At 36.7% G+C, this 27589-nt stretch overlaps 1 protein-coding gene across 5 annotated transcripts in view; it reads right to left on the reverse strand.

The window, feature by feature from the left end:
• Nucleotides 1–264: 264 nt before the first annotated feature.
• The window catches only part of LOC131160527 (ultraviolet-B receptor UVR8), a 39190-nt gene continuing 11865 nt past the window's right edge, over nucleotides 265–27589 (reverse strand). For 2 of the 5 annotated variants that reach the window (XM_058116311.1, XM_058116312.1), the window contains exons 11-15: nucleotides 26320–26374; nucleotides 26124–26190; nucleotides 13416–13452; nucleotides 5667–5746; nucleotides 265–713 (exon numbers count right to left, since the gene is read on the reverse strand). In XM_058116311.1, the coding sequence (XP_057972294.1) occupies nucleotides 594–713; nucleotides 5667–5746; nucleotides 13416–13452; nucleotides 26124–26190; nucleotides 26320–26374 (359 nt within the window). In that variant the 3' untranslated portion in view covers nucleotides 265–593. Of the gene's footprint in view, nucleotides 714–5666; nucleotides 5747–13415; nucleotides 13453–26123; nucleotides 26191–26319; nucleotides 26375–27589 lie in introns of those variants that run through there. The other 3 variants (XM_058116313.1, XR_009138081.1, XR_009138080.1) reach the window with 3 other exon arrangements.

The raw sequence follows: 27589 nt of genomic DNA on the forward strand, positions 1-27589 counted from the left end.
GGCTTCCCGGGCGTGTTGATGGTGGCAAACAATCTAAACTGTAGTTGACACCTCTCCCTCTATGCCCTATGATAATGACGCCTTTGGCATTGAGACATTTACCACAAGGTGCTGACCATGGATCAAGTTATTTCGTGAATTGAATTTTATTCTTTGGACTTGAATCTCCAATTGTGATTTCTTAATGACATAAGAAAATCAACAGTGGATATGCTTGGGGAGTTAAAAATGAACAGAGATCTAAAGATTTTTGAGAGGAGAACATAAAAACAATTTACCTTCAAGTTATTGAAGATTTTATTGCTTATACAAGTGTACACATTTGTTTGTAGTCAATATACAAGGACAATTTACAAGTTAAAACAACTTCATTAAGTATATTACTCCACTCCTTGTGCCTTTTGAAATATAAAATTGTACTGCTTTCAGAATTGAGGACTAAAAGAGAGACAGGAAAAATGAAGTTGCTTTGAACCGTTTTTGCACATGAGAAAAGGAGAATGCCATCTCGAAATCATACCCGGAAGCTTAGGTGTATTCAAGTATGGCTCCTGTGTGATTGAATCCACATGACACTTGTAATGACTAGGCATTTAGGTGTATTCAAGTATGGCTCCTGTGTGATTGAATCCACATGACACTTGTAATGCCTTGGCATTCTTTCCAAAGTTAACCACTGTGGGTTCGTAGTAATCGACATCATTTCCCTGACCCTGTACAGAAAATCAAATATTTCCATTTGTTAAACTAGGCTTCACAAAGTAACGAGAAAAATAAAATAAAATTTAGTATATTAAACAAGAATGAGAAGCAATGAACAGTGTGCATTATCATCACTCTGATAACAATGGAATATCTTACATGAATCCAACCTTGCCAAATAGTGAGCATCAGAGTAGAAAATTTTATATTAAAATATTTTTTCTTTCACATTCCAATGCAAACCAATACATAAATTCACTAATCATCTCATGGAAATAATAGAACTCTGGCTTCAGCACAATCACCCTATCAAATTATATGCAGGCAACAAACTGTTTTTGGAATATATAAAGCGTATTGATTGGGACTGGATTCTATTCTCCTGAACCCCTCAGCATCTCTATCTTACCAACAAATGCCTTTTTTCTCACATGGAAAAACAGTTTTCAAGCATTACGCTGCAGCAAAACAATATTGCATTGCTTGCAATCTAGGATGCTGGGTTAACAGAAATAGAGCTGCATCTGTTCAGAGTCAATTTGGGACACCTTCTCCCAACAGAGTTATTTTCAGGATAATGTATTTGTTACATGCTTGTGGAGAGAGTTTAATAGGATATGGCAGTGTATCTTCTCTTAGATTACAATTGGTTCACAAAATGAAATAAAGTGGGAATGGAATAGAATAGTACAAGATGATAACTGACATGAAGGTCAAATTCAAAAGTTAGTGATATTTTATCAAACATAAAATAAGATAATAATATACATTCCATGGTGAAATTTGAGAATAGACATTTCTTATTAATTGCATGTTATAGATGAAAAATTTATACATTGTCATTTGCTTTATAACGACAAGAAGTTTTCTTTTGTAAGATATCAAATCCCTAAATATGACCATTCTTTTCTGTAGACATTCTGAAAATCAAGTGTAACCTTAGTCTGCAGCCTACAATTCAGCAACCTAGCCCCTTAGGAGCCACTCACTGTGGCATTTGACGGGGCTTAGAAAGTAAAGCTAAACTGGCCTGAGACTGCCTTTGCAGGAACAGTGATTCTTATTTTATTTTAAGTCAACAAGAGAGAAAAAGGAAGAGAGGAATAGAAGTGGCTACAAATAAAATTGATCACATTTAGAGCATTTTAGTGCTCTGATACCAGGTTAAAAATCAGAAATATATTGGAATTTCATGAAGAAAATGCAGCCCTTAAGGCTAGAGGGGAGAAGAGAAGAAGAGATTATAAGAAGAGCCAGCCAGCAAATAGTCCCTCAAGCTTACACAATTAATAATAAAAGGATGTGATGGACAGTAACACCTCCCACCCACCCAATTACTAAAATAACAAAAGTTTCTTTTTAACAGTAAGAAAAATAAAAATAAATAATAAATAAATAAAATAAATAAATAAATAACCTAGTGTTTGAGAATTAAGGGGCTAATTGGTATCATTTCTGTTTCCTATTTTTGTTTCTAGAAAGTTCAAAAGCAGATTATGACAATACTTTTTTTTTTTTTTTTAAATTGCTATTTTTCTATTCTTGTTGTCAATTTTCAGCTATTTGGAAAAAATTGGAAATCATATTGAAGGGTTTGTTTGGTATCATTTCTGTTTTCTTTTTGACATTGCATTTTTTTTCATTGCCAGTTTTGTTTTCCTGTGGTCAATTTTAAGCAATTTTCGAAAAAATTCAAAACCAAATGTAATGGTTTTTAATTGTTTTGGCAACTTGCACCATAAGACTTAATATTCAGAATTAAATTTTGTGAACTAAATAATTCATTTTATGCATAATTTTTCATTGAAAATTAAAATAAAATGATTATGTGAATTTAAAATATAATTAAAATAAAAGTATTCATAAAATTTCTAATAATTTGAAGAAAAAAAAATAAGTCATTTAAAAAATAACATTTTAACTGTTTTTCAATTTTTAAGTAGTATAAGATTGTTTTTGTAGCACTAAAAAGTGAGCTCTGAATATAATTACGACATTTATTATAGTATTTTTTAACTTGTATTTTTTGTATATTAGTAATTTAAATTTTCTAATTATGATTTGATTCAAGGAAAAAAATGAGCATTTGTTCAATCAAGTTCTCAATTTGTTTAGTCTTATAATTATAAATCACATAGGTTGCTTGTTTTTAATTTTTAATTTTTGTTTCTAGTTTTCAGTTTTCATTTATGGCTATCATTTTCACAATTTGTAACAATGATATCAAACAAACACTACGTTTTTCAGTTATTTTGGCAGCTTGCAGCCAACATACTTTAATATTTAAAACCAAGTTTTGTGAATTAAATAGTACATTTTATAAATTATTTTTAATTAGACTAAAATGACCATGTGAATTCAAAATATAACTAAAATAAAAATATCCATAAATTTTCCAAAATTTTGAAATAAAAATCATTTTAAAAATATATTTACTATTTTTCAATTTTCATGTATGAATCATGATAAGATTGTTCTTGTAGCAATAAAAAGTGAGCTCTAAAATATAATAATTACATAAAAATTATAATAATTTCTACTTTTCTTTTGTAATTTTTTTATTTTAATCATATTTTTAATTGCTAGTTGATTCAGGGACAAAAATTAGCATTAGTTGTTCAATCAAGTTTTTAAATTGTTTTAACTTCATACAATTTTTGGTTTTTGTTTCTAATTTTTTTTTCATAATTTTTTACACTAATACCAAATGGCCCCTAAGTTACAAATTGAGAACATTAATGGACCTTGTAAAATACTCATTAAGCACCCCGATTTGCATTTTAGTCTTCTTTTTGTCAAATTGTTCTATCCTAAATGCACAATAATTATAATCATAAAACATTTCAATTCATCACATCTAATCTAAACAAACAAGGAGCATCTATTTAAATCATGCTTAGACAATCAAAAGACATGCTTTAAATCAATGTAAACACAATAGAGCCTAATTATTAAGAAGCATGCAAGTAAAAACTTATGAAGAATTGATATAAATCACAACTAGATGCCTATGCCTAAGTTGAGCATGAGGGCGAGCATAAACTTAATGATCAAAATAACTAAAATTAATTAACCAAAGAAAAGCACCCAAGAAATTGTTTTGATTGTGGATTTGAGCTTAGGATGAACCCAAGTTGCCTACCTATACCTATTGTGAATGGAGAATGAAATCCCTAATACTTCATTCTTTTAATGAAGAAGGCGATTGATTCATTCACATGCGCATGAAGAAGAGTTTTCATGCATCATCATATAGCATGAACACACAAATGGAACCAAGCAAGAGGAATTCTTTTCTAGAAACTCAAATCACGACACATGATTCCCTATTGTAATGCCATCTACTCAATGCAAACGTAGTCCAAGAGAAATAGTGAATGAAGGCAACCCGCATACATGCGACCTAGCATCATTAGATAGAGTTCAAGTAATCACAAGCTTAACTCTAGAATAAGTTCCTATAAATTTATTCATGTTGATACTAAAAAATTAATGAAAGTATCTCATTAACAATACTTCTCATGAACTTTAAGATGGACAATAATGCCTCTTGATTTGAGCATGCAGGAATGAGGATTAACTTCAAGAGTTTTTCATTTCTCTCATTTATCTTCACAAGCCCTCTCCAATTTCTCTCACAACTCCTCAATATCCTCACACCTCACTAATTCTTGGTACCCCCCTCTCTTCCCCAATTATCATTTGATCAAGCTCAAACTGCACAAAATGACCAAAGACAGACACCATGCGTGGTGTGGCTGCTATAGACAACTGTCTCTTCAGAGAGAGGTGAGCTCTGCTCTGTGACACATGCTCCATGGATTTGACCTTTTTTCTTGCCCTTCTCTTCCTCCTTGTTCCTATTTTGGGCTTTAGCGGGATAGGACCACATTCAATCATTAAATTCACCATCTTTGGCCTCCAAAATGACCAAAGAAACTCCCATTTAATTACCAATATGCAACTCTCAACAATTTGTGGCTCCCAATTTTGATAAATTGCAGCTGGGACCCAAGAATTTATGAAATTTACAAAAAAGATTTTAGGGTCAAAATGAGGTCTCTAAAGGTGGATTCTTGAAGTTTTCAGTTTTTGCTGGCTGCTAATTCAAGTTGGATTTTTGGTTGTTCACAATTGCTGAAAGTGTGTAGAAAATTGCAAGCATAGTACCTTTTTTGCAGTGTGTTTATTGGTAAGTTTGTGAGAATTCAGCATGTAGGAAAACAAGTACAACCAAGGAAAATAAAGATCACATGGAGCAATGGAAAAAAAAAAAAAAAGAGCATGCCCAGGCCACAAGGCTCCCTGCTTTGCAAGGTTAGGAGGAAGATTGTCAGTGTACACACTACACAGCCTTACCCCTGCTTTTATGAGATTGTTTCCTTGGGCTCAAACCCGTGACCAACCAACCGGTCACAAAGGAGCAGCCTTACCGTTGATCCATGGCCCGCCCTCATGGAAACAACTTACGAAAATAAAATAATAATAAAAAAATCTACAACACAGCTCCAGTGAAGCAAAATACTCCCTCTCTACAGTCCTTAGCGAAACATTTCTAGAAAAGCCATTTGCAGGACACCGTAGCTACACAAAAAAAATCAGTCTGCTCCGACTCCAAACCAAATGATGAGACGTAACAACACCCTTAAAAAATTGCCATTCCTCTCTAACCAAATTTACATAATAAAAAATACAAACTAAATAACACCAAAGCAAAAAAGTAAAAACTCCAAACTCTTACATGCAAATCAAATAATTAATTTGTAACTATGAAATCACAAAGCTGCATTGCTTTAGAACAAACCAAATATAGGATGTGTATAATTTTTACATTATGCAAAGTTCACCAACCAGTTCTTTAGCATTGAAGCATTATGCAAATATCAACATAACATGTTTAGAAATACATTCTAGTATCACATGCAATTAGAAAATAACTCTAAATAAAGGAGATGCACACAAACCAGTTGTCCACCCGACGAGTGTCCATCTTCAGAAAATGTTCCATGTGAACCTCCCCAGCCCCATGTAAATATTTTGCCTTCTGGATGTCAGTCAATTAGTGAAGGTTCATTATGATATTTATTAATTGTACGATATATATATATATATATATATATATATATATCAACACAGGACAACAAATATTGATCAAAGGTAAACACAGATTATAAAGTGTTGAACAAAGTGTTCTCATTTTTACTTTTTATTAGTGTGCAGACAGAGGAGAAACAGAGTTTGGTCTACATGAGCAGGCTACAAGCAAAAATTTGAATAAAAGAATACACATTATAAGAAAAAGAACAATGATGTCTACGAAGATAATAAAGATTTATTGGCAAACTTAGCACGTCAAATACAATCATGATTGCTTAAGGTGCCTTTCACTTATCTGGTGATAAATAATTGACAGGAGAGCAATACAAAAATTTGATTTGGTCCCATGTTGCCTCATTAAGCATAAGAGAGTGACCTAGAATCCTGAACTCATTTGATTGGCCCTTTTGTTACTAGTAACCCATTGTAAATATTTTAAGGTTGGATATTATCAAACACCTGGCCTACTTGGAATTGATTGGCTCTCTTATGGGGGGAAAATTATTGAAATAAAAAAATAGATATTTTTGTTCATGCTTTTATAGATGGAGTAAAGTGGTAGGATAACACAGATATTGAGAAAAATATCAATAAAGAGAGCATTCTTGCTTCTAGAATATAAATACAGTTTCATGTCTTATTAAAGCATCAATAAGCAAGATAGCCCCACAAATCATACACCTAAGGGTTCCCATTAGGGGTGGTCAACCCATGTGACAGAACTAGCTATATTCAGAAAAGGCAGTTTTTCACAATACTACATTGTTTTCGAGGAAAAAAGGAAAAATCTGAATTAACACCCAGTTGTTTTGTGGTTAATTATGTCAACTTATTGGGGCATCATGACCCACTTTAAAAGGGCAGAGGCCTTTATCAAATTAGGACATCATGCCCCACATCATGCTCAACATTATGCCAACTCTCTCTCTCCCTAGTTACACAAACACAAGTGCTGTCACTCATTTGCTTGGAAAAAAATACCCTCAGGACTTATATGCCCACCTGGACTTACTTTCCTGGATATCTTATGCACAGGAACGTGATTTTATCTAGCCAGGATATTTTTGTCTGGTTCACACTCTAAAATGGCTGAAAATAAAGATCATTGTTTTGCTTCAACATGGGAATCTTGGTGATATTTCAACAAGATTACCAAAATGACCTGAAACATACAAACTCATGTGTAATTACAAAACCATGTTCAAAGCTAAAATTACAATAATATGTAAATTCTGGTAATTTACATCTTACAAATAATTATTACAATAAACAAGAACACCAACAACAACAGCCTTTTTTTTTTGGGGAGGGGGGGGGGAGGGGGTGGGTTGCTCAAAAGGAAAGGACAATTTCATCTCAATAAGATGAATAGAAGGGAAACTTTTGTCCTGATCATTTGAATTTGAATAGGAATTTTTTTTAAAAATTGAAATTAGAATTGCAAAAATAAAAATAAAAAATGGAGAGAGAGTTAGTGGCCAAAAAGAGGGAAAATTGGTTACTTAGTTGTGATAACCACTCCCTTTAAGTCATGGTAAATTTAATTTAATTTCATGCAGGGTTGTTTGCATTTCCTTTTGTGTTGAATGAATTTATGTTAAGCACATTGCACATTATTTAAGTGAAAATTAGTGTATGCTCTTTAAAAGGGCAAAGGGCTTTATCAAATTAGGGGGCTAGATTAAAATATATTTTTTTAACACAAACAGCTAACCAAATAGGAGGCTCAATTAGAAATAGGAAATGCTTTTTGTCAAAGTTCTCTCTCTCTCTCTCTCTCTCTCTCTCTCACACACACACACACACACACAAACATGCATACAAGAACTGTAAACATTTGCTTGGACAAAACTACCGTCAGGGGCTGTTTATTTTGAGCTTAGAATTATCCTATATGCCCTCCTGCTTTTACTTTCCTGGGAATCTTATGCACAGGAACATGATTATTGTCTCATTGGAATCTTTTGTTTCGTTGACACTCTAAAATGCCTGAAAATATAGGCTCAAAAGACAAGAAGGGCAATTCCAGCTTTTTCTTTATCTCCTTGATGTACTTCTATGTTTTTGTTATTCTTTCTGTAGTTGCTCTGCATCTCCTTGATGCCCTGCTTTTTTAGAAACATATTTTTCTGATAAAAAAAAAAAAAATGAACAGCAGGGATATTTTTTGTCCTGGTAATTTGAATTCCAAAAGGAACTCAAGATAAACTGAGGGAGAGATGGGTTTAGAAACCCATGTTTTGGGCAACTCTCATTAACTCTTAGCAAGAATTGTAAGAACTAAGACTGCAACAAGTTAATATGAGTTGAATAGGCATGCCGAATTACACACTGTAAGGTTTTGCAATAAAAATTTAAAAATTGGAGGGGAGAGAGAGAGAGAGAGAGAGAGAGAGAGAGGGAAGAACTGGTTACTTAGCTGTAATAATCATATCCTTTAAATCATGGTAAATTTAGTCTAATTTCTTTCATGCAAGGTTATTTGCATGTCCTTTTGTGTTGAACGAATTTATGTTAAACATATTGTGCATTATTTAATGGAAATTAGTGTGTTGTTTAAAGTTAATGGAAAGAGGACCTTTATTAAATTTAATGATGGAATGGGCTTTGATGAGATGAAATTAAGAGAGTACATGTTAAATACAAGAGTTTGGAGAAAAATGTAAAAAAGCATAAGGGTTAGGCACTGCTGAAGAGAGGAATGGACACGTGGCTGAACATGGCAGCACACTTACAGCTCACTAACAGTGAGTAGCTGCTGTCTGGTTTTACTGCTTCCAGCGACAACAATACCAGAAACACTACAGAGAATACCTGTTAGCCCATTATATTGCTGTAAACCTAGTTCTATAAAAAGAAGAAAAGAAGAGAGAAAGAGAAGATGGCGAGAGGAAATTCTGCAGAAGTCAAGAAAATTAAGGGGGAAATCACTTTGTTGGTTTTGGCAAGGAAAAAAGGAAAGGTCACTAGGGCAGCACTCTGGACATGTGCTTTTCTTTGCAATATTCTGGGGGTTCTGGATGGAGCGTAATGCATGCATTTTTCTAGGGAAGAATCTATAACATTTTTGGTTTGGGATACATTATTTGGCTTCTCTTTGGTGTGTGGGGCAGGGGAATTTTAAGGGGGTGAGATTTTCTGATATTCAGCGAGATTAGAATTATGTGTTGGCTGTTAGTTCGTGCTGGTTTTATTTTTCTTTTTTCAGTTTTCCAATTTTTTTCTTTGTTTTTATCTGGATTTTTCCAGACTCTGTCAAGGGAATGTCTTAATCTCCTGGCTGTATTCTTAATCCGCTAATGAAATTCTTTGTTTACTATAAAAAAAGGGCGTAATCAGGACAAGTACAGAGAATTCAGAGGAGCATCAAAATAAATTGGAGAAGCTAATAATCAAGGTAAATTTCTTTAATACTCATTTATTCATCTAAGGATTTTGAGTAAAAATGGAATTCAGATAGGAACTTGTATGTGATTAAATCCTGTTAGGGAAGGATTTGTAAATTTGTTTATTTCCTAATTAATATATACAGCAGCATATGTGTTCTCCTTGTTCTTCACAACTGCATATTTTTTAAGCAGTTGGGAAATTTATTGGCTATAGCTATTGGTTTTCTAAGGAAGATGGTTGCTGTTAATTCACTGTGGAGTGAAAGAGAGGACCAAGACCCACAAAAACTCCTTTAAGGGATGAGAATTAAGAGTATTTTAGGAAAACAGTTGAAGGTGGTTGTTATTCTTAAAGACTTGAGTGGAAAAAAGTGCAAAAAGAGCTGCCCGTATTTTTAAAGATCCAAAAAGGAGTTTTCGTAGTGTTATTTTTCAAAATGAAAACAAGGAATTGTATCATGTATTTTTCAAACTCAAAAATGCATGTGGTTAATGATTTTTGATATTGTTCCCGGAAATAAAAACAATGGAACTGCATTTGGTTAAAGCTTATCCAAGTGGCAATTGTTAATTTTAGATTACCACTTTGCCTAAAAGCAAGCTTAAGCTGTTGAGTTCAGGGCCAACAATGCATATCAAGCCTTGACACTCCCTGGCAACTAACCAAATTGGCACTAAGCTACCTTTTTGAATTATGAAGGGGTTAAGAGCGATAAAAGAGGTAAATGAGTTTCAAGAGATGCGAGAAAGAAGAGACTTTAGAGAAATTTTGAATAGCCATACCCCAGATATTGTTTTACTTCAAGAAACTAAGTAGAAAAGATGATTTTTCATTTTATTTTATTTTTTTGGGTGAGGAGGTGGAGTTGGAAGGGTTGTGTTGGTCCATTATGGAAGCATAGCTGTAAGGAGTAAGGTTCTTCCTTGTTCTTATTATGAGGGATACTCGCTTTATTTTCAAACTTGGTAGCCTTGTGGATTTCCTTCCTTGTCGATTGTTTTAAAAGTTGAAGGCAACATTGGTGGTAGTTTTCATTGATCTATGGTCCTATTAGGCCTGCTCACAGGCCCTATTTTTGGGATAAGTTATATGTTGTTTATGGGTTTTGCTATCGATTTTGATGAGGTGAGATACCTATGGAGAAAGGAGGAAGGAGGTAAGATTAGAAAAGTGGAATACAGAAGTTTTTGGGATATTAGGGTTAAGAAGAATAGCATTCTTCATGAGCTTAAGAAGAAGGGGACCTTTTGGAGTGTGATAAGTCTAAGAGGGTGTCACTGAAAAATGAGTTTGAGGGGAATTGATCTTTAGGGAAATGAAGAGTTGGAGATAGAAACTAAATTTAAATGGGTTAGGGAGGATGATTGTGAATCAAAATTCTTCCATAGGTTTGCTGACAACCAGAGGAGAAAGAACATGACTAGGGAATTGGAAATAAGATGGGGTGAGATTACTACTAATTCTTGATGAGGTTATAGATTTGTTTGCTAAATTTTTCAAAGGAAGATGTGCAAATGTCTACGTTTGATAGGTTTGAGTGGAGTCCTAATACTAGAGATCAGGTAATTTGAATGGAAAGGACTTTAGAGGATAGTGAGGTGAAGGCGGTTGTGTTTGGGATGGAAAGGGATAAGGTGCCCTGTCCAAAATGAGTTTACTAGACCATTCTTTCAGGAATGTTTGGAGGTAGTTAGGGGTAATTAAGGGAAGATTTTTAATGAGTTCTATTTTAGAGGGAGTTTGGGCAAGAGTATTGAGGGTGAGTTTGGACCCCCTTTTTTGCCTTAACTTCTCCTTTTTAAAAGCAAAAGCTAGGTGTAACGTGTTTGGTAAACAGCTTTTCCAACTTCTAAAAGCTAGCTTTTAACCTTTTTGGAAAACTTTTAAAGTTACAAATTTGAAGCTTTTAAAAGCTAAACAATTATGTTTCTCCAAAAAATTATTATGTTCCATTATTGCCCTTAATTTTTTTTTTTTTTCAAATATTACAAAACTATCAATGCATTAATTATATTTCCTAAAAGTACATATCAATTTTAGTCATTTAAATACTTTTAGGCACCTTAGAACTTTTTCACCAAACACTCAAAACACAACTTTTTCTTTCTAACGGCTCCTTTTTGCCCCAAGTGAAACATTTTTAAAACAATTTCAATAGGCTCCTTTTCATCAGCTCCTTTTTAAAAGGTCCTTCTAAAAAGCTGAAAGAGGGGCAGATTTTCAGCCTATTTGTCTAGTTACTAGTGCATAGGATTACTGAGGCTGAATTTTGGGATAGGTGACACTATTTCTGAGACTCAAAAGTGCTTTTTTGACACAGATAGATTGTGGACGCTATTTTAGTATCTAATGAGGCAGTGAAGGATGGTCTAGCAAGGGAGGTGTTTAAAGAGGGTTTTGAGGAGGCTTATGACCAAGTTATTTGGAATTTTCTAGATAAAGTCTTTGTGTGAAAGGAGCTCATTGAGAGGTGGCAGGGTTGAATGAGGGGGGCATTCTCTAGTACATTTTGAGCTTTTGACCCAAGAAAACTCAGAATTTGAAAGGCCAAAGTCACCTCTAAGATTAAAGATCTGATATGGTTTCTTCTTAAAAGAGTTAATGGAGTTTCCTTGATCACATTATTTCTTCCTTTTTGGTTTTGGAGGGTCATACGCCTTAGGAACTTCCATTTCGTAGATCTCTATATGACAGGGAGACTCTTTGTTCATGATGTTGGAGAATTGTTGTCCTTCCTTTGGAGCAGATCGTTGTTCTTGGTCCTTGGATAGATCTTTGGGGGTTTATTCTAGTAGATCTTTCTTTCATTGTTTGACTAGAGCTAATTTCTCTTTTCTGCTCCAGAAAATAGTTTGGAGGGCCAAAGATCCATAAAAATTAAAGCTTCTATCTTGGTTGTTGTTAATAGAGTTAACACCAACAATACTTTGCACAGTAGAACTTTGAAGGCACTTTCTCACACGCTCATTATGTTTTAACAATGCAGAAACAGCTTCCCATCTGTTTCAGCACTGTGATTTTGCTTGGAAGATGTTAAGATATTTGGTCTATTGGGAGAAAGTTGAGTTTGTCCGGAATTGGTGGTAGGATCAGTTGGCCATTTCTTTTTCTGGTTAAAGCTGCAATTGCTTTATAGAGATGTAAGGTTTTATCCAGTAGGGATTATGGCTGGAAAACAATGTTCATACATTTATGGGCAGAAAAGTCAAATCTCTCTTTGTTATGAGATGAGATTCATTATTGGCATCACCTTGGTTTGCTGGTGCTTTAAAGGAGTGAGATTGTCTTACATCCAATGGGATAGGTTGGCAATGTTGGTTCCGTTGTTGATTTATCAGTTTTTTTTTCTTTCTTTATTTTTTTTCCCTCCTGTTTAGGAGGATTTCTTATTCTCCCTTTTGTACATTCTTCCTGATCTACTGAAATCATCTTCATTTGTTATAAAGATCAAAAAATAAACACTAGCAATCTGTTCCAGAGTAGGAGACATTTTACAGCTTTACCTCTGGATGTATGGTCATTGTGTTTTGTTAGCTAAGAATCAGCTTCTCACATGTTCCTTCAATGTTTTTTTTTCTCTGAGGGTCTGAAAGAAATTATTTGGAGTATTTGCAGAGGTGTCCACATTCGTTTGTTATCTATCTCTTTTAAAGAATTTGGAGGGACTAAAGGTGGTTCAGCTTTGGAGGTGCAGGGTTTTGTGGGGTATCTGGTTGGAGAGGAATGCTTGTATTTTCATGGGAAGAATATATACTGCTCTATGTTCTGGGAGAGGATTGGTATTTGGCATCAATATGGGCTTTTGCAGCCAGTTGCTTTAAAAGGTTGTCCTTTTCTTAGCATGATTGGGTGGCAGCACTGTTTTAATGTTTTCTCTGTATTTTCATTTTGGCTTTCATCTCTTTGGAGGATTTTTCATGCTCCTTTGCATTTTTTCTCCTCTTCAATAAAATTTCTTCTTTTTCAATCCCAAAAAAAAAAAAAGAATTACCATATTTTTGACATATTTGAAGTTTGATAAATAAGAAATATTAAGTGCACAAAAGGCTGCAATGCATGCACCCGTCAGTCCCCCAGCCAAGCTCTGGAAGAGCCTGATGCACTGGGCTACACTTTTGATATACAAGCATACATACTTGAGTGTGTGTGCGCACATGCATCGCAAAGAAATGTCAAATGCAAAAACTATATTCCCAAATTTAATTTTACTTCTGAACCAATCTTACCAGAAATTGCAGCTGTATGCTTCCAACCGCAAGATACCTGCGAAGGCAAACATTTTTAATAGAAACAAGTAAAATCTAAAAATTGTATAAGAACTAGAAATTCACTTCAAGTCAAAATCTTCATGCATGGTTTATTGGTTTTAAATTTTCAGGAAATAAACGAAATTTCCATCAAATTCCACCACCTTCATAATTGCAGAGGGTTTCTGTTTATAAATTTACTTTGAAATTTCCTATCACAGGAATTTTGTTGATATTTTAGTACAAATTAAAATTTCTTTGAGAATGAAATTTTGAGTTTCAAAACCCTCAAATAATAAAAAGTAGCATTTCATAAAACCTTGACAGAAATTTTGAGGTTTCAAATAATATGGGCATGAAACTATGACAAAATCAAAGAGCTTTATTAACAAACTCTTGATCTAGGTGGAATTTAAGCACTGGAATTTTGAATGCAGAGTTAAGAATTTTAAGAAAAATTCAACTGTATTACTACTATTTCAAAGTCCAAGTAAAATAAAAGCTGTTCTTTTTAGTTCTAGGTTCCCTGAAACTGTTTTCATTCGTTTGACACCTCAACCATATTGAGATATAATTTATTTTTTTTAATGATAAAATAAGATATATTAGGAGAAGAAAAAAAATTACAATTTGAAAGAGGACAAGCAATCCTCAAGAAAAAGGTGAAGAAGATATGAAAAATTGTTGTAAAGTTAGAGATGGAGAGAAAAAGAGAAAAAGAAAGGAAAGAACTGAGCAGCAGTTTCCTGGAGCGTAAGTAAGGCTCCAGGTCTTGTATAATACTATAAAGTCTTAAGGACAAATATACTCCCATTAACACAACCTAATTATTAAAATAACATATTATCTTCACACTCCCCCTCAAGCTGGAGGTGTATAAATATCACCTAACCCCAGCTTGCAACATTAGACAAGGCGGGCTTAAATAAAGGCTTCATAAAAACATCGCCTAACTGATTGACAGATTTCACAAAGGGAGTCCCCATAACCTTCTTCAACACAGCATCCCTCAAAAAATGACAATCAACTTCTATGTGCTTCGTCTCTCTGGACTGGACTGCTAGCAATATAGATGACAGCTTGATTATCACAAAACACATCTATTGGCTTTGTTACCAAGAATCCCATCTCTGACATAAGAGACTTCAACCACATAAGCCTGCTCACAGTATATAAGCTATAGCTTGATATTCCACTTCAGCACTAGATCTTGCTACAACAGTTTATTTCTTGCTATGCCAAGTAACAAATTACCTCCTGCAAATATACAATATCCAATAGTAGACTTTCGATTATCGACAGATCCAGCCAAATCCGCATTAGTGCATCCCATAATCTCACAATTTGTATTACATTAATATATCAAACCTTTGCTAGGAGAGCCTTTGAGATACTGCAAAATCCTACAAACAGCACCCCAATGTGGCTGTTTGGGATTTTCCATAAACTGAATCACGACCACCACTACCAAAGATATGTCAGGTCTAGTGACAGTCAAATAGATCAACTTGCCAACCAACTGCCTATATCAAAGTTTGTCTTCAAAGTCCGGTCCACATTCCTAGTCAACTTCACATTGGGGTCCATAGGAGAATTAACTGGTTTAGCTCCCAACAAACCAGTCCCACTTAGCAAGTCCAACATAGATTATCGTTGAGAAAGATTCACCCTTTCCTACACCAAACAATCTCAATACCACAAAAGCAAAGCAGAATACCCAAGTCCTTGATTTTAAGTTTTTCTTTAAGGCCCTGTGTTAGGGTGTGACAATGTAATGGGGAAAATGGGGGAGTGAGATACTACTATAATTGTATTCTTCAGGGATTCGGAATGAATATATGAATATCTGTGTTATCGCTTGTATGGTGATTCTCTTGTAGATGAATAATACAAGTAGTTCTTTTCATTGTGGTGTTCTGTTGCCTTGGATTATGATGTCTCTGATTGTTATAGTCTTATTCGGTGTATAAGAATATATTGCTCATGTGAAATCCTATTGTTTCTTATTTTCCTTGAGTATTGAGACTCACCTGGTGCTCGTGCTTGCAGGCTTGAACGTGTGAGAGTTGGCTGACTTGTCGAGGGAGAGCTCTCAACGAGTGCCACACGGCCCTTGCTTGAGTCCTATTTTGGGGGTCTGTGACAGTTGGTATCAGAGCACAGTGTGTGCGAGCACCATGCGTGGGATTAGGAGAAATAAGTCAGGAAGAGTGAAGCGCATTGAGGCGCTTGAGACAAAACTCGCAACCCTAGAGACAACGTGCGGTGACCTCCAAGGGTTGGTGGCAACATTGATAAAAGAGAAAGGCGGGTCAACAGAGCTTGAGGCCGCCGAAGAAAACCCTAGAGAAAATCTCTATGGGGTATCAAAAGTCATAGAGAGACTTGAGGAACTTGAAAAATTCATTCCAAGTGTGAAATCCCTGGAGAAACGGCCAAGAGAGCTTGAGGCCTTCCAGAAGAGTATCGAGCAGTTGGAAGCCTTTGAGAGTAGGCTACAACATATTGAGGGCATATTGCCATCTCTTTCGTCCCAACGGGGAGAGCCAATAGAGCTTGAGGCCTCCTTACGGGAGCTAACGGATAATCTTGATTTCCTTACAGAAGATGTTAAAGTGTCCATTACTGCTTTGAAGGGAGATTTGAAGGAGATGGGCAATGTCCAAAGTGCGGTGGTCCAAGTCCAGAAGGATTTACAAGAGATCACTGCGAAAGTGAATGCAGTGGCATAGTTAGCCCGATGGCCAGTTGCACATCCAAATGAGACTTCTCGATGGAAGGTACCGGAACCTAAAAGTTTTGGGGGTACACGAGATGCAAAGGAGCTAGACAATTTCTTCTTTGATATGGAACACTACTTCACGTGCTCCCGAGTGGATTTAGAAGTGGACCGGGTCAATATGGCAACGGTATACCTGGTTAGGGATGCAAAATTGTGGTGGAGAACTAAATGGAATGATATTCAGCACAATAGATGTGTCATTAACACATGGGAGGGGTTGAAATAGGCGTTGAAGGCCCAATTCTATCCAGAAAATGTGGAGTATATAGCAAAGTGCAAAGTAATGGAATTGCAACAGATGGGCTCGTTAAGGAGTTATGTAAGGGAATACCAAGCCTTGATGTTGGACATTGTAGACATGACTGAATCGGATAAACTGATTCATTTTCTTCGGGGTTTGAAGACATGGCCAAGAAATGAAATACGTCGGCAAGGTGCTGGTGATCTCTCTTCTGCCCTCGCTGCTGCTGAACGGTTGGATGATTTTTCAGATACTTCTGGGAAGCGAAATTTCCCTATATCCGCCAATAATGATTCCCGTCCCAACAAAGTGTATAAGCCCACAAATGGGGGAAGGGATAAGGAGACAAATAGTTCTTGGAAAGATAAAAGAGCGCCCATGAATAGGGAGTGGAGGGGCGGACGAACAGGGGGTGGAGAGCGTCGACCGATCTCTTGTTTTCTTTGCAGTGGACCACATCGAGTGGCGGAGTGCCCCGATCGTAAGGCTTTGAATGCTATGAAGGCCCTTCGAGGGGAAACCGAAACCTCGACAGCAATTCCAGAAGAACAACCAAATATGGTGGGAGCCTTGAGATTTTTGGGGGCATTAGAGCGTCAAGTAATTCACAACAAGTCTCAGGAGAAGGGACTAATGTATGTGGATCTACTTTTGAATGGAAAGAAAATCAGGGCCATGATTGATACAGGGGCCACCCATAATTTCATTGCTGATTCTGAAGCTCAATGGTTAGAATTGCAAGTAGATAAAGATGTGGGCAAGATAAAAGCAGTGAAATCTCCAGCATTAACCACGGTGGGGGTGGTACCTAAAGTGGCATGCCAAATGGGATCATGTTCTGGAACAGTTGATTTCACTGTGGCACCCCTTGACGACTTTGATGTGGTATTGGGGATGGATTTTCTTAAAGTGACACGCTCAATGCCGATCCCAGCTGCGAATTGTCATGTGATAATGGGAAGTGCACCTTGTGCGGTCCCCGCAGCCTACAACAATTTTGATGAGAGGAAGTTGCTCTCAGCCCTCCAATTCAAAAAAGGAGTAAAAATGGGAGAATCTTCTTTCGTGGTTCTACCAATAATCTCAGAAGATGCAGAAGTAGGGAAATATCCACTTGAGATTAAGGAAGTTTTAGAAGAGTTCAAGGAGGTGATCCCGGAACAGCTACCCAGGGTTTTACCACCTCGACGACAGATTGACCACGAAATTGAACTTTTTCCAGGAGTAAAGCCGCCAGCACGTGCCCCTTATCGAATGGCGCCGCCTGAGTTAGCTGAACTTAGAAGGCAACTGAATAATCTTATTGCAGCAGGGTTCATCCGGCCTTCAAAAGCACCTTTTGGGGCCCCAATGTTATTTCAGAAGAAACAAGATGGTAGTTTGCGCTTGTGTATAGATTATCGGCCTCTTAATAAGGTGACCGTGCGCAACAAGTATCCTATTCCACTGATTGCTGATATTTTTGACCAGTTAAGTACAGCTAGATATTTCACGAAACTGGACTTGAGGTCGGGATATCATCAAGTGCGCATTGTTGAGGGAGATGAACCGAAGACCACTTGTGTCACACGGTATGGAGCATTTGAATTCCTTGTCATGCCTTTTGGGCTAACAAATGCACCCGCCACCTTTTGTTCTCTAATGAATCAGGTTTTTCGAGACTACCTTGATCAGTTTGTGGTTGTTTACCTTGATGACATACTGGTTCTCAGCGCATCCTTAGAAGAACATAAAGATCATCTTCGAAAGGTTTTTCAAAAACTCAAAGAAAATCAGTTATATGTAAAAGGGGAGAAGTGTGCTTTCGCTCAAAAGCGTATTAAATTCTTGGGGCATATCATTGAGGAGGGCCAGATTCGGATGGATTCAGCTAAAGTAAAAACTATCAAGGAGTGGCGAGTACCTACATCTGTTAGAGAACTGCGATCTTTCTTGGATCTAGCCAACTACTACCGAAAGTTTATAGAGGGGTACTCTAGAAGAGTTGTATTGTTAACGAATTTATTGAGGAAAGGGGTACCATGGGGGTGGTCAGAAGAGTGCCAATCAGCATTTGTTGAATTAAAGGAAAAGATTGTAGGAAATCCTGTCCTAATCTTTCCTGATGTGACAAAACCGTTTGAAGTGCAAGTAGATGCCTCAGACTTTGCATTAGGGGGAGTTCTCTTGCAGGAAGGGCATCCAGTTGCTTTTGAAAGTAGAAAATTGTCAGGTGCTGAACGAAACTATACAGCACAAGAAAAGGAGCTTCTCGCAGTGGTACATTGTCTTCGGGTGTGGAGGCACTATCTTTTGGGGTCCAAATTTGTGGTAAAAACCGATAATGTAGCAGTTACTCATTTTTTGTCATAACCTGGACTAACGTCAAAACAAGCCCGTTGGCAGGAGAAGCTAGCTAAATTTGATTTTGCTTTTGAATATAAAGTGGGGAAGACGAATGAAGTGGCCGATGCTTTAAGTAGAAAAACTGAATTGGCAGCATTGAAAATCATCAATCATCTATCAACTAGTAGGGTGACGCTACCTTTGAAGAATCTTATCAAGGAACATTTAAGTACAGACCAGCAGGCGCAGTCACTAAGCAAACTAATAAACGAAGGGAAGACACGACAATTCTGGGTAGAAGATGGACTGATAATGACTAAAGGCAGGAGAGTCTATGTGCCTAAAGCTGGAAACTTGAGGAAAACCTTACTGAAAGAGTGTCATGATACGTTGTGGGCTGGTCATCCGAGATGGCGAAGAACTCATGCTTTGATTACACAGGGGTACTATTGGCCAAATATGCAAGATGATGTGATGAGTTATACTAAAACGTGCTTGATCTGTCAACAAGACAAGGTAGAAAGAAAGAAGACCGCAGGTTTATTGGAGCCATTGCTAGTTCCTGCTAGGCCATGGGAGAGTGTCTCTTTGGATTTTATTTCCTCGTTGCCAAAAGTAGAGGAGTTTGACACAATTTTGGTGGTGATTGACCGGTTCTCAAAGTATGCAACTTTCGTACCAGTCTCGAAGCCGTGTTCAGCAGAGAAGACAGCTCAGTTATTCTTCAAGCATGTGGTGAAATATTGGGGTGTTCCAGAAAGCTTAATTAGTGATAGGGATGTTAGATTCACGGGGGGATTTTGGGGTGAACTCTTTCGCTTGATGGGTTCAAACCTTAATCTTTCCACGAGCTATCACCCACAAACAGATGGTCAAACTGAACGTTTTAATGGGATGCTGGAAGAATACTTGCGACATTTTGTTCACTCCAATCAGAAGAATTGGGTTACTTTACTAGACACGGCACAATTATGTTTTAACTCTATGAAATCTTCTGCAACTAATAAAAGCCCTTTTGAGATTGTGACAGGTCAACAATCGACTCTTCCACACACTCTGGATGGTCCATACAAAGGAAATTGCCCAAAAGCCTACCAATTCACGAAAAATTGGTTGCAAAACATCGAAGTCACCCGAGCTCAGTTAGAAAAAGCATCCAAGCTCATGAAGAAATGGGCTGACAAAGGGAGACGACCACAACAATTTGAAGCTGGAGATCTGGTTCTTGTAAAAGTGCCACCGGAGACATTTCGCTTTCTTCGTGGCAAGGATAAAAGGCTGTTACGTCGTTACGAAGGTCCAATCAGAGTAATCGAAAAGGTGGGACATGCATCTTATCGGCTTGAGCAACCCGAGTGGATGAAAAGCCACAGACGTCCAGTTCATCCCGTGTTTCATGTAAGCAATTTAAAGCCATTCCACACAGATGAAGCAGATCCGCACCGACAAAAATTAAGGAGATCAACAATTTCCAGAAGGCATCCTGTCACCAAAGAAGTCCAGGAGATCATTGCAGACAGAGTCGTCAATCTAGAAGGTCGTCAACAACAACAATTTCTGGTTCAGTGGTTAGGACTGGGGGAAGAAGAGAATAGTTGGGAAACAGCAGACAACCTTCAGCATGTCATACAGAAGATTGAAGATTTCAGAAATTCGTAGTCAACAACATCTACATCGACATCAGAAGAGTGAGAAGGCCGTCTACAACACATCGACGAGGACGTCGATAAATTGAGTGGGGGAGGATGTTAGGGTATGACAATGTAATGGGGAAAATGGGGGAGTGAGATACTACTATAATTGTATTCTTCAGGGATTCGGAATGAATATATGAATATCTGTGTTATCGCTTGTATGGTGATTCTCTTGTAGATGAATAATACAAGTAGTTCTTTTCATTGTGGTGTTCTGTTGCCTTGGATTATGATGTCTCTGATTGTTATAGTCTTATTCGGTGTATAAGAATATATTGCTCATGTGAAATCCTATTGTTTCTTATTTTCCTTGAGTATTGAGACTCACCTGGTGCTCGTGCTTGCAGGCTTGAACGTGTAAGAGTTGGCTGACTTGTCGAGGGAGAGCTCTCAACGAGTGCCACACGGCCCTTGCTTGAGTCCCATTTTGGGGGTCCGTGACACCCTGCTTAACATCTGCAGTCCCACTATGGTCACTGCCAGTGATGATGATATCATTAACATAAACTACTAGAAGTACCACACCTATCTATGTTTTGTAGACAAAAACCAAATGATCAGAGTAACACTAAAGCCAAATGCAGAAACTACAACTAAATTTGTCAAACCAGGCTTGAGGAGACTACTTAAGACCATAAATGGCCCTATGCAGCTTGCATACTTTACCATCCTACCCTTGAGCAACATACCCAAGAGGTTGCTCCATGTATACCTCCTTCTACAAATCTTTGTACAAGAAGGCATTCTTCACACAAATAATAGAAGGGCCAATCAAAAACTGCCAATGAGATCAATACACGAACAGAATGTAATCGAGCAACTGGGGAGAAGGTCACAAAATAATCAATACCATATGTTTGGGTCTACCCCTTGGCAACCAACCGAGCCTTAAGTCATTTGATAGAGCTGTAAAGAAGATATTTGATGGTCTAGACCCAACAACACCTAACCAACTCTTTACCAGAATGAAGATCCACCAAGCCCCATATCCCCCAAGTGGTCAAGGCATCCATTTCTACATCCATTGCTTGCTTCCACCAAGGTTAGCAAGTGCATCAACATGCGAGGAAAGGACAAAAATTGAGGAAATAGACGAGGCAAAAGAATGCATAGGACTAGGAAGGTGAAGAACTGAAACATAATGAGCAATAGGATAAGCAACTAAGGATTGTAAACACATGTTTCAGTGCCTTTCTAGTGAGCAATTAGCGAATCTAGGTCACAATGGGATGGATCTCCGGAACCAGAAGTCGAAATAGCATGGTTTTAAATCATGGTAACATGTAATGTTGCGCAATGGTTGCGGAACGCGGGAGACGCGGGTGCTACATAATGGGAAGTGGGTGTAATAGTCGTGAACATTTCTCACGCATGCACAACCATGCCAGAAATGGAGAAAAAAAATACGCATGAAATCCATTAATGCATGATTTTTAATGAATTTTGACTGCTTTTATTCAACCAGCAAATGCTTGTTAATAGGCAATATGACTTTTATATTATTTTAGTGCGCATTTTACTAAAAAAAAAAATCTCACTTGTTTATATTTTGCACTACTTTAATGGGTAAAAAAAAATGTAGGAATTTAATTAAAATGAAGAATCAATTAATTAGAGACATAAATTACTAAAAATGAGTTAATACTCAATATACATATACATGAAATTGAAAAATGATTGGTATCAATAGTTGGATATATGAATACAATATTACAAATTTACAACATAGCACACGTCACCACCAAAAAGAATGACGTGGAGGGACTTCATAATCTGCATCCCTATTTTTTTCTTATTTTATGACTCTTATTTTATTAATAGTCATAATTTTAAATATTTATTACATAAACTAAAATATAATCTTTGGTTAAAAATAATTAGTAGTATTTATTTAAAATGTTTAAATAATTAAAACTTCAAAATATTAGATATTTCATCTATTAATAAAATAAGTCATAAAATAAGAAAAACTATTAATTATTTATATATAATATATTTATTTTAAGATCATTAAACTTAGTTCTCAAATCTTAGCAATTAGGAATTTAGGATTTTAGGTATTTATTCAGCCTAATTTAATTATTAAACTGCCTAAGCCAATCCTATCCCTAAACCTAATATAATATATAAATAACTACTTAAATAACTAAAGCTAAACCTAATATAATATATAAACAATATAAAATAAAAATAAATACTAGCTTAAGAGTTTCAGTAAATAAGAAACAAAAGAGAGAAAAAAAATAAAAAATAAAATAAAGGAACTTGAAGATTCAAAGAATTAAGAGAGAGACAAAGAGTGCACTGGAGGAGTCGTCTCAAAGAGTCCACTCCAAGACTGGAATTCTCGAAGACCAAAAGGGAAGCTGCTGCAGAGGGTCCGCTCCAAGACACTGGAATTCTCGAAGACCAAAAGGGGAGCTGCTGCAGAGGGTCTGCTCCAAGACTGGAACTCTTGAAGACCAAAAGGGAAGCTGCTACAGTGCTAGCAGCGACTTGCGGAGCTGCTGCAGGGCTAGCTGCGACTTCCAAACAGGCTAGGACAGGGCTTCGAGCCTTCAACTGCTCCGGGGGGGGGGGGGGTGATTCTAGGCCTTCGACAGTTCAACTGCTCGAGGGGGGGGGAGATCTTAGCCTTCGAACTCGAAAAAATGGAAGAAATGGAGGAGGGGTAGTGTTGGCCGACTACAAACAAAGGGTTCCCTTTTATTTTTCAGCTTCAAACGATAAATCAAAGGTACTATTTCTTGATTTCAGTCTTTCGAATGGTAGATCTGCCAAGGACGAGTGGTTGGGAGAGGGGGAAGGCAGAAAGTTGGGTGGATTTGAAGGAGAAAATCCGAATCGAAGTGTTGGATGCTATAACGGTCCGTAACAGACTGTAACAGTGTGTAATAGATCGTAACGGCCATTACAAACCACTATGGCCGTGAATTTTTCTCCCCCCCATAATATTGGTCCGTAATGGTTTTGGTGTCTCAATTTTCCGTTATGTAACATTCGTTATGCTACGTAACAGCCATTATTTAAAACCATGGGTTCAAGATAAATTTAGGCACATATAACACAAATAAAATAGAAATAGAAGGAATTAAGAGAATAATGCCAGAACCAGAAACTGGTGTAACCACCGTAACCTAACTATCAGCAGAGTAACCTTAGAGTGTAAAATTGTGTGGTTCAATGACTAAAAAAAATTAGGATTTAGGACTACTGGTCATATGAGAGAGCCAATAGAATCTATAACCCAAGGTGAGAAGGATGAAGAGGCAAGAAGTCCAGTTGTATCAGAATGGGCCATTGTAGCACTAGATGTAAAAGACCCTGGAGTTGTTGAACCATGCAAAAATGATTGTTAAAATCCTCTCAGGACAAGATGGATGATGTACTCAGTTACCCAGTGGAGTGGCTAGGTGCATTTGAAGTGCCAATTGTAGAATCGCCTTTCATAAGAGACTTAATGGCGCAAGCTGGTTTCCCAAGGAGATCTCAACAGTAATTAATGATACAATTTTCCTTGCTAAAATGTGTGCAAATACAAGCATTGCAAACTCCTCGCCGTATTACACAACCGCTGCCACAAACATAATTCAAACCTCGTCCTCATCTTCCAAAACTTTCTTGACTATAGTTAGAGGTACTATCCATGGCTGACTTATAGCAAGAAGGAGATTGAGTAGTCAGGCAGCACACACTAACACAAACAGTACTCTCAGGACTTCAAAAGAAACAGAATTTACAAACTTCAAACTCTCCAAAACCCAGAAAATCGAGAACTTCAATAGGCAGCTATGACTACAGAACTGAGCTTACAATATCCTAGGACGAATTACTCAACCACCAAAAATAAGGCAGACAACAGCAAGGTACTGCAGGCATGTAATATACAACCTGGCAGCAGCTGCAGGCATTACGGCTGGCAGCAACTGGAAACAAATGCAAAGAAGAACAAGAAATAAATATTTGAACACCAATCGAAACAAACCAGAAATCGGTATAAAATTGCAAGCAATCAATCACGAATACTCGTCATCAAAACATAATCATCAGTAAAAAACAGTGACAGACGAACAGCAGCAGCAGCAGCAGCATACAAGAAACAGAATATAACTGAGTTCACATCAGTAAATCACCATGAAAACACACGGCTTCCTGCCAAGGATGCTACACAAACTAACCCTTAGTGGGGGTGTCCTTAAACGACTCTCAATCCAACCAGAAAATCAGATTTGAGAACGACTAGGGGAGGAAAAGGGGAAAAATGAAAAACAGAGTATCAAAACCAAATTCAGATGAACCAGGCTTGAAGGAGATCAATGCTCTGATACCATGTTGTAAAGTTAGAGACGTAGGAAAGAAGAAGAAAAGGAGAGAAGAGAAGAGAAGAAGAGAAAAAGAGAGGAAAGAACTGAGCAGCAGTTTCCTGGAATCTACATACAACTCCAGGTCTGCCCTCTTATATTATATTAAAAGTCTAAAGAACAAAATACCTCGATTAACACAACCTAATTATTAAAATAACATATTCTCTTCTAACAAAGACAGATAAGAAAAAATTAAAGAATTCCAAGCTTTTTCAAATCGAAGTTAAAATTTCCATAGAAATTTTTGTACTTCTGGAGCTTCAAATTTTCAGTCAAAAACGAAATTTAGGACCCTGGTTGAGAGTGGCCCAAGTCAAATTCGTATTTTTCACAAAATTCATCCAATAACAAAAGACCATCAAAGCCCAAAGGAGCAACTACCAACTTGATGCCTCCATTCCAGGAGGACGAATGGAATGATTTCATCCACTCTCCTGAATCTCTCGAGGCACATGACGTGGCACCATTCATTCGCAAGTGGTTTCAGGCTTAGAGATCCCTCTTCAACCCTCAGGAATAGTCCCCCTACACTCATCTCTAACCCGCACCACAAGGTCCAGTCTAGAACAGCTTTGCATGTCTTGATACCCAATTACCAACCAAACTTTTCATTGCTCAGCACTACGACAGATGTCCATATTCCTGCAAATTCTAAAATACATAGTGCTACATTTTCCAAACAATCAATATTAATAGTTCCATCTGCTCTATATGAGAGATGAAAAACCATATTTAACACTAACGAATGCTTCTTGGAGATATCACCAAACATAACAACATAGGACTACTTACTTTGTTCATAGCAGTTCTCCTCTCTCTCCCATTTTTGAGTCAGTAATTTACCAAAATGAGATCAATGAATATGTGCTAATGATCACCACACTTCTGCTTCCCCATGGAGCACTATTTCAGTAGCCAAAGCATGCTCTCTCCGATACCACATCTTTGCCATAGCTCTAAATTATGCATTATTAATTTATTATATCTCTTTACAATTTCCAAAGTTTCATTAAAAAATGCATTTAACAACTAATTTCCATTATTTTTAAGATTAAAATTGACCTAAAAATAAAAATTTTCATTGAAATTTCCTTATTTTTGAAGCCTTGAAATTTTAGTCAAAATCGAGAATTTAAATCTTGGTTCCATGGTAATTTTCTGTCACTACAACTTTTTTTCCTCTACGCTTTTCTCACTACAACAAAATAATGTGAAACACCAGTTAGAAAATATTTTAACACTCATATCTAAATGGTCTACAATGTGGTTCAGAGCACAAACCTTGCAAACAGGATATTTCAAGAATGGACCTTGAACTCTTTCAGGTGAATGAATGACATCTGTACAACTAAAAACAAGAAATGAATCAACTAAAGAAAATATAAAAATGCTAAAAAACCTAATACTATGAAATAAAAAACAAAAAAAAACAGTCCAAAATGCCGCCTTTAAATAAAATATTTGAGAAGAAAAATACCCGATACCAAGACAGCCATTGTCATTTGAACCCCACGTATATAGCTCTCCACCATCTATATATAAGAAACATGGTTTAAAAAAATTGCGCAAGTCTTAAGAGGCAAGCACCGACAATGCTACAAAGAAAAAAAAATAATGAAGCAAAACGAGCTCCAAGAAGTGTACGACAACATTGAATGGTTGCAAAACTCACATTTTCATACAACCTATTGCAAGTGAAACAGGAAGAAACGTGACAAAATGAGACTTTCTAAACATGGTCTAAAACTTTTAGATATTAAGCTATTTGTTCCAAAAGTAGAAGCTACTCCTTTAACTTGGATTGCTCTTATACCACACTGGTTGGAGTCCTTTGGCCACCAGCGAGCTTGCCATAACTTGCTTTTGTATAGTTAAACTGCCATGCGTGCAGTGATGAACATCCATCAGTCTTTAAGATTTTTTTTTCTTGCTCCTAGAAGGGGCTTATCACTCACCCAATCAATTTAGAAAAGAGATGATAGTCAAAGGCAAACCATTTATGCTTGCTCAAAGTGTATTACAAAATTTGCCAGGTTGGCACTTCCTCGGATTTTAAATGGAAGTAAAACCTGGAATGTGATTTGAAGGGTTTATGAATATCTGACAATTTACCTCTATAGATGATCTTATTAAAATTTAAAACATCTATAATAATTTTTATTCCTGTGCAGATGGTCGGGGATCAATATTAAGGTTGCCAGCATAATATGCTGCTAGATATTACTAAATGATGGAGACGCTTTTCAATCACAGGCAGAGACCTACATAATTCAGGACTCCAACAACTTAATTCTCCATTTAAATCTCAATAAAATGAAATAGGATTGTATGAATAAACAAATCATGGAGGTACAACTAACAAAATTATATGGGATCATAAAAACAAATGGTTGGGGATCGAATTCCAATTTTGGGGCATTCACTATTTCCTGCAGTGGTTCTTCAATCTCAATAGCAGCATCCTCAACTACCTCCTTTTTCTGACTACCTCTTATTGAATGGGCTGAAAGGAACATCTCTCTTCTAATTCACAATGTTAGGAACAAAGAATGATATAAGGGTGCAAGGCATAGTGTTGAAGCTTGACATACATAGTTGTCCCACAACCAAACAGCTTAAGCTTTTAGGTAAAGTGGTAATCTAACACATAGAATCAAGCTTGATCATCCTATCATCAAACTTTTACAAGACCAATTCAAGTGTCAATTATTTTGGCTCTCTCGCAGGTTGGGGCAGTTTGACTGACC

The sequence above is a fragment of the Malania oleifera genome, chromosome 7 (assembly GCF_029873635.1).
Source record: "Malania oleifera isolate guangnan ecotype guangnan chromosome 7, ASM2987363v1, whole genome shotgun sequence".
Taxonomy (NCBI): Eukaryota; Viridiplantae; Streptophyta; class Magnoliopsida; order Santalales; family Ximeniaceae; genus Malania; species Malania oleifera.